This window comes from Morone saxatilis, unplaced genomic scaffold, assembly GCF_004916995.1.
Source record: "Morone saxatilis isolate NCDOM2014 unplaced genomic scaffold, NCSU_SB_2.0 Contig10, whole genome shotgun sequence".
Taxonomy (NCBI): Eukaryota; Metazoa; Chordata; class Actinopteri; family Moronidae; genus Morone; species Morone saxatilis.
The window spans coordinates 16,448,106-16,456,685 of record NW_023339652.1 but is presented as its reverse complement, the minus strand read 5'-3'; the positions used below and the strand labels follow the sequence as shown (position 1 = coordinate 16,456,685).

Here is an 8,580-nt window from a genome sequence, read left to right as displayed (position 1 = left end):
TGGCAGTCAGACAGGAGGCATGCAGGTGTATACGTCACCTGTACCTGCTTACTTACTGTCAGCTCTTCCTCCTCATCTGCCTTCCATTCACATTCCTCATCTGTGGGCTCATATGCTGCTTTCACTATGTCACTTCTCTGTGAAGGAGAAAAACAGTTAGAATTGGAGCAGTGGCCTCACGCCATGTGATTCTTACGAGATGCTTCAGTGACAAGTGAGAACATAGGCCATTACTGGGAAAGCTTCTATACTCATGTTTGTTTACATGAAAATGAGCCTGCAATGCTGCTGCCTTGGTGACCTGAGAAACATGCGGGTTGACCAGCAACAGTCCACCCAGGTAAGTTGACTCCTACACTGTTGTGGTGTGAGTTTTGGTCATATCAGTCGCAGAGATGTCTGCCTTCTCTACAATATAATGGAGCCAGATGGCACTCGGCTTGTGGTGCTCAAAGTGCCAAAAAAACACATTTGAAAAGCACACATTAGAAAAAAAACAAAAATAGCTTCTACACAAAACTGCCCACAACAAGGTCTGTGGATAATCTTGAGTAACCAGGTCAAGATTTCTTCAAAAGAGACACTGCAGTTTTTCAAAATTCATTTTTTGGGCTTTGAGAACTACAAGCCAAGTGCCATCTGGTTCCATTATATTGGAGAGAAGGCAGACATCTTGACAGCCACTCTCTCTACAATCCTAAAGGATAAATAGGGCTACAGGTAAAAGGAAAAATATGTATTTCGGTTTTTCCCTGTCCCTTTAAGAACAAATCCATCAAAATTCAAGTGAGCAGGTATGTGTGTGTGTGTGACTTGTGTTTTGATCTTGCAGTCAACCATACTGAACGACAACACTGTCAATACTGCTGAGTTGTGTGTCCAAAAGCGGTGTAAGAATTTGATCTCTAACCAGTGGTGCCATTCCAATGCAACAACAGAAACTGTCAGGTCTAACACGATAAAGGACACTCATCTTCAGACCACTGGACATGTTTATGAGATGTCATGTTGATTTGTGTTCATCTCAAATAGGCCCTGGGGTTGAGACACTATTTAAATGCAGTGGATTTCAATCTTTACAAGGTTTGTGAAATAGGAAATTGCTCAGTTTTCATGATTTGGCAAAATTGGAGAAGGTTATTGAAACACTACATTCAAGCTGAAACGTTTACTCAGTTAACCAGTTCGTTAATCAGCTAATTTTATCTGCAACAAATATGATCAAAGCACAAAGGCCCGACAATGTTCCAACTTATCAAATGTTACCAACAAATCAAGGGCTTGCTGCTTTTCTTAGTCTCCTTTGACCTGTACCCAAGAAGCATCTGAAGACATCACGGTCTAAATTTTGGAGAAATGTTCATTACAATTTGTCAAAGTTGAAAGTTGCAGCCTTATATTGACAGGTAAACAGTAATAAAATGCTATAGCTATCGTAGTATAGCCTTTATGTTTACGGCCATCTGCTTTACAGAGACAACTGGAACGAGCCATTTTATATCTGAGCTCTAAAATGGATCAGTGGAACCGCCTGAGCTGCTTCCAAATCCTGAGGTTGCTTGAAAGATCAAAGATAGGGCTGTGTGTGTCTGTGTCTGTCTGTGGCTGTGGCTGTGTGTGTGTCTGTGGTATTTTTTTTACTGGGTGTACAGAAGTACAGATCAGCATAAACATGGCAGCCCGCTTAAGGCAACAGATGCTGAATGCATCAACCACACGTTATGTAATAGACAATGCATGCATCAGCTGCCTAATGTATTGTTGTCCAGTCACTCAAACCAATCATAAAGTTTCATGTTTTTGTTTGCTTTTTTAAAATGGAAACTGCATTATCATGCCAATCTTAGGAAACACAGAGTTAAACTGTACTCAGAAAAAAAATACATAGATGTAACTAATTACAGTATCAGCCTTATCAAATATAGATGAATGCTTCTATAACAAGGAAGTGCACAAAAGCCCATTGTAGCTGCAGAAATACAGCAGAATATAGCACTGAAAGACAAAGAAAAACGGTGTAAATGACGTACTTTGTCGAAGAGGGGCTGGTAGAGTGCGGCGTACTTTCTCTCCAGTTCATGTACTTCTTCGTAGAACTTTGCCTCAATGTGAGCACATTTGACCTGCAGGTTCTTGAGGGCGTTTACGCGTCTCTTTACAACCTTTGGTAAACTGTGGGATGACACATGAAGAGAGAAGATGTGAGTACAGTCCTGGAAAAATCCTGGCATAAAGGTCAGGGGTTTTTTGTTCACTCTGCCCTTCCACTGCAAATAACTCATGGTGGCAGCACTGGGCAATTACGCAAAAAAGAACACTAATGTGACTAAACACCACATTGTAGCAGTAAAAGTACACAAAACATCAGGTGAAAATAACAGGATTGTGAGTCGTGTCGGATTTGTGCAGCCCTTTTATATCTTTAGAGATTGTATAATCATTTTGTGATCATGTACTTTGTTTGCTCCCAGCCTTCTAAATTTAAAAAACACAGGACAAAATGTGCCTAATGGGGCGCAAATGGTACCAGAGGAGACCTTGCTTCTGAAGTTAATCTGCTGAGAGCTTTAGAGCAGAGAAACACACTGCAGAGCACCACTGTCCCCAGAGGATCTCCAATAAGTCAGGATGGTCTTCTAGGTACACACTGTAAACCAACTGAAACCATGCCAAGAACAGTTTTGAACAAGTTTGATTGAGATTTAACAGCAGGGTGAAGAAATGATGTCTTACTTGTACACAGATTCATTGGTTTATGCTTGAGGAATTTATAGTCTGGTTCCAGGTGTGGATGATGCAGTGTGTTCCTCAAGATTAGAAGATTTAAAAACATTGTCAAGGAATGTTCTATATTCCCTTTTAAATGATATACTAAGGAACTCAAAACACAAAGAGTGAAACCTTCTGTATAGACAAGAACACCCACTCAGGCAACAACTTCAACCTTAAACAATCTTGGCAGTCCTGGAGGACCGTATTAGAGGTTTTATATCGCAGTTCAGTGGTGAAATGCTTCGCTGCAACCTGTGACCAGGATGTAGGTTGGCCTTCAGTCAGTTACATAATACCTGTGTATATCATACAGTATATGATCCATAAGAGCGTGTTGTTTAGTTTCAGGTTAAATATTGCTCCACAAACAATGGGAAATAAAACTGCAGCAGGCTCAGAAATAGAAACATGTTATTTATTTATTCATACATAGATACCTCCATCTACAAATGGTACATTGTAGAGCTTAAAGATTTTATCAATACTATAGCTTTGCATTGAATTAATAACTAGTTTCATTTATTTTTCTCCAAATATTTTCTTCCAGTTGCTGTTTTCAATGTTTTAATGTTAGTTCTCTTATCTTGCTTGTACTTTAAATTGCACGTATATTATTTACACTACAGAGGACACCCTGGCAAAATAAAGTGAGGAACAAATTTTGCTTGTAAAAATACAGGTTTTATTAATGAATAGCATGTTTTAGCATTAATGTTTTTGGCAAGATATGATTCAGTTTTAAATTTGAAAATCAAAAGTCTTGACATCTGAAACGACAGGTTTAAAATAGCTACAGTGCTAAAATTCATTTTGCACAGATATTAATGAAATCCAATTTCTTTGTCTGAGGCCTCAGACTGCCCTGCTGGGGTTGAAGCCTTGAACATCAATCGACTTATTCTTGAGCATTAATTTTGAGATGATAGTGGTCACCGGGCTTTGGGAGCTGTAGCGAGGCTGCACACACACACACTCAAGTTTCTCTGCAGTGTGGCTAAAACGCCTGCACTAGCCTGGCAAGGGATGCATGTTTGGTCCCAAGTGCTGGGATGTCGTAACTGGTGACTTTGTTTGTGACTGCCAAATACTTGACAAGTTGATCAAAGGGCTGCTTGCTGATGGTTTTGCTGAGAAGAGGAGCAGTGGGTGGCACAGCCCCACAGCCAAGACACACGACTGCATTCACACAGCATCTCACAAGCTACTACCACTGTACCTCTATTCTCAGGTTATTTTAACATGCAGTCATCGATCTGATGCATTCACTTCATCCATGAGTAGGATAACCTTGCAATGCCTATATAAAGAAAACTCTCCCCCTCTAGGACTTTTTCATGCCAAGTATTAAAACTAAAACTACACCCCACGGTGGGTGTAATTGGGATTTTCTGACACAGACAAAAACACACCAATCCAAACGAAGTACAATTTTAACAAACAAAACAACAGATTGCCAAAGTATTCACCCACTCAAGTAAATATTTAGAACTGGAGAAATAGCCTGAATCTGTGTCTCACCAATATAAATGCCTTCATCTTTTGACTGTTCGAGGCATTAATTGCTCCTCTACCTCTACACTGACTGCAACACAAGACAGCTCTGTTAAACCCCTGAAGGTTGCAGACGACACAACGGTCAGCCTCATTCGGGACGGTGATGAGTCTACATACAGACTTCCTGCATCTTTAATGCGGTCATAACAACCTGGAGCTAAACACATTCAAAACAGTGGAGAAGACAAGACTTCACTACAACAGCACTGTCTGCTGTGGAAACCTTCAGGTTTCTGGGATCCACAGTCTCCCAGGCCCCAAAGTGGGTGTCCAACACTGATTGATCAAAAAGGCCCAGCAGAGGATGTACTTCCTACGCCAACTCAGGAACACAACTTGCCTCTGAGCTGCTGATCCAATCATCCAGACTGTTCTCCTGGATTGGCTACCAAACAAACATTCTACAAGGGATAGTCACGACTGCAGTTTAAAATAAAAATAAAAAATTCCCTGGTGTCAACCTGCCCTCTATTCCGGACTTGTACATGTCCAGAGAATTGACAGTATATATAGTGGACAGAGCTTCCAGGTCTGTGAAGTGAAGCAAACGCAGAAGTGTCTTATGCCTGCATGGTATGTAGAGGCCAGCAGGGTGAGCGCCATTGGCTGCAATAAAAAAAAAAAAACAATACCATGCACTCTAATAGAGAGATGACCCAACTTCTCACTTGATTTATGAGCTCAGTAAACAGTGTAACAAGTTTATGGTCTCAATCTCTAGTTATAGTCTTCTTCCATATAGCATGATTTTCTTTCAGGAAATTATGGCCCCATTTAGAGTAAAACAGACGATAAAGTAGTGTATGCTTTTGGGGGCGTGGCTACCTTGTGATCTCTACGCATGGACAAGTTTGTCATTTTGAAAGGGTTTTCAGAGTTTGGAAAGGAAAGCAGTACCACATTGAAACCTCACTATAGCATCCTTATGGGCTCAGCCATCCAGTGGCAGGTTGAATGTTGGCTACTTTAATTCATCCTCACTTCTGGATTCAGTGGTTTCTACTGGAATATATGACTGAACTTCACTTGAACTTGATTTGCATAAAAGCACCGCTACTCAAAAAGGCACAGTCACCACTTAGGAAACTAATTAGCATGCAAGTATGCAATTGGAGAAGCAAAAACATCCACCTACCATCCAAGTGCGAGTAAATGATTACAACCTACGACTGATAGCCCGCAGCAACAGGATTCAACAGCACGGTTAAAAAAAACAAAAAAACAAAAAAACATCTAGTGTGCAAACTGCTGAGAAGGATCAAGATTGAAAATAAATCTATTGTGTTGATTTTATGTTTTACACTGTAACCAATTTTAAACAAAAACGACAGATAGGAATGTTATGAAACAAGAAAAAAAAAAAGCCAAAACATTTATTGTCAGATGCAATTAGGTAGTCAACTGCAACCACCCTCCCTGCTTCCTTACAGATGCTGAACATCTGACTCTGTTCTATGACAACTGTGGAAGGGGCAAGCTGTATAAGTGTGTTATCACCAAACAATAGATTATGTCTCACCTCTCCATGTACCCTGACGGTGAGCCGTTCAGACCATCCAGCCTCTCCTGCAGCGCCGCCAGGATCTGTGGATTCTGCATCATCTGCACAGTCAGCTGACGAGCTGAGGACACAAACACATATACAGTCAAAAATGCAATATGAAGGCAGCATGAGAGGGTCCTTCTGTTTATATTTTGATGAGAACTGACCTGGAGTAGGTGGTGTGATTAAATTAACACTTTGCTTAAATGGACAAATTCATGTTTTGGACTGGAATCAGCACACAAGAACAAAATTTTTATATGTTTTAGTCAGTATTATGACTTTATCCTCCCAGGAATATCTGATCCCTCCTGAGGTATACTGCACACCTAAGCATTTTGTGTTTACCAGTATGTGAGCAGGTTCGAGCTGAGAACTAGCATTGCGTTGTCTCATCTCTCAATAACATGTTTGTCTCCTGTATATTTTACCAGTTTTGTGATTTGAAGTGAATTAGGTAAACACTGAATAAAGTCTGGTTAATAATATGAATACTACCAGAGCTGCATCAACACAAGAAGACAGTCAGCAACAAAGGGTTCTCTCCCTTTGTGCAACAAGACAGGTGACAGATGGTACAATCCAAGTGTCCGACACATTGCTTGCACCTATCAAAGCTCAGTCAGATCACTGCTGGCAGGTGAGAAGATTAAAGAGATTGGAAGTCACTTTTCTCTGTTGGCACATCCTGGGAATTTGGCTTGTAATGTGTTACCAGCTAGCATAGATCAGCTGTCCAAGGCTCTGCATCCAGTCAAATAAATACACCTATACTTGTCTGAATTCACCCAATACAAGTCATTGGGCTGAATGCTTTGATACAAAAAGCTTCTTTAGAGGGATACGTCAATGAGTGCCAGCTGCCTTTTTGAGGTCATGATACGAATGCCTCACCGTCTTTGACCCCTTTTTCCAACAAACATTGTCCCTGCTGACTACCATGCCCTTTCTGACCTTGACCAAGCTAAATTTTATAACAAGAATGAACACTTTCTCTGTGGAGAAAAGAAATGATCAAAAGACCAATAGAAACTTCTTAAGCCACTCCTGCTTGCAGCATGCTGGGTCGCATCTGAAGCCACAGCAACAGAATTCTAGCCTATCACAGCTTTTCTACAAACTATTCCCAGTGACCTTTGTACGCCTTCAGAGCAGAGTGTTTGATACTTAAATTTAGATTTCATGTGGAAGATAACTACAAGCATTGTCCTGATGTGCTGCTCTACACAAGCCAGATGCATCTCACATTTTTGTCCCTCTGTCTACAGAGCTGTAATAGTCCAATGAAAAACTGTTCTGTTCATTTTCTTCCTCCAATTCATGAAGATACACTGATGGTTATGGAGCTTGGAATCATATCACAAATGCTTAAAAAGGATGTGTGGGATTTAGCGGCATCTAGCAGTGAAGTTGCAGATTGCAACCATCTGAATACATCTCAGGCTTGAGTTTGTTACTGGTGTCTCACAGCAGCCTTGATGTGTGAAATGTGAGGTGTCTTAACAGGAGTTCGCACTGTATGTTAACATTGGCGAGCTGTAACTGTGTATTGCTCATGCATTTATAATCTCCCCTCAGGAAAGCCTTACATGAGGTCTGGAAGCTGAGGAGTATGGTTGCTATGACAGATCAGTCGTAGGCAGTCAGAATGAGCCTTCTTTCAAGTCTGGTTTTTAAAAGACTATTGAAACGAGCTATAAATAGACACGGCCAAACAGCCATGTATATCTGTCCACAGTGCTAATATGAGAAACTGTCTGAATCATTTATTGAACATCAAAAGGATGCATAAACGGCATCAAGATCCCAAAATAAAACAGATTAGTGCCTCCTAGCTCTTAACTACAATTCAAAATCATGTCATGCAAATAACTCTGCCCACATTAAATACCAGCCAGAGGCCAGACTGTTACTCTGCTACTGAAATGACATTTTTTATACACCTGAATGATTAAAAGTCTTTTTTCATTGTGAATCGAATGTTGACTTGGAACATTTCATCATCAAAACTATGTATTCTCTGCTAACCATGTTTATAATTTATTTTAAGGCCTATACCAACAATAAAAGTGGGGCATTTTTGTCGAGATGCAAACCTTTGCTGTTTTCATCTTCTCCCGTCTCCTCCTCTTCCACTTCCTCAACATCCTCCATATCTGCTGGGTCCATCTCTGCCTGGTCTTTGCTGCTCAGGAAGACACAGAGGGGGAGGAAGGCAGATGGGAAGGTCAGCCAAAACAGACACTTCAGACTGTTTGCATAGAATTAACACAGACCACCAAACTACTTTTGGCATGTTTAGGTTGAGGCTGTCAGCTGGCAACCAAAAAAAGGATTGATTGGTGAACTGAAAAATTAAGCTGTGAAACTTGTTCATTTAATATTATCCATACAAACACACCGCTTCAAAGAATGAACATGAGAATGAGCTTGACACTGAAAATAAGCGATAGCTGCAGCCCTACTAGCATGCCTTGCTCAAGGGCACATTGGACGATAACTGAGGAGTTCAGTCATATTACCAGCCCAAACAATATACAGTTCCCAGCTGTTTAACCATGGGACCATTAGCTCTGAAAAACTCAAGAAATAATCAAGACTGGAGGTTTTTTATTTTTACCCATGATGCAGCTCCAAGCACTAAAACATGACACCCTACTTTAAGATGCAGCACAGAGGAGCTTAATATAGGGCTGGGCGATAAATCGATT

At 40.7% G+C, this 8,580-nt stretch overlaps 1 protein-coding gene across 1 annotated transcript in view; it reads right to left on the bottom strand.

Moving 5' to 3' along the window:
• The window catches only part of nap1l1 (nucleosome assembly protein 1-like 1), a gene marked incomplete in the record, with an annotated part of 27,300 nt that overhangs the window by 11,832 nt on the left and 6,888 nt on the right, over nucleotides 1–8,580 (bottom strand). Inside the window, 4 exon segments of the mRNA XM_035674115.1 lie at nucleotides 45–137; nucleotides 2,031–2,172; nucleotides 5,846–5,948; nucleotides 7,966–8,054. Coding sequence (XP_035530008.1) covers nucleotides 45–137; nucleotides 2,031–2,172; nucleotides 5,846–5,948; nucleotides 7,966–8,054 — 427 coding nt within the window.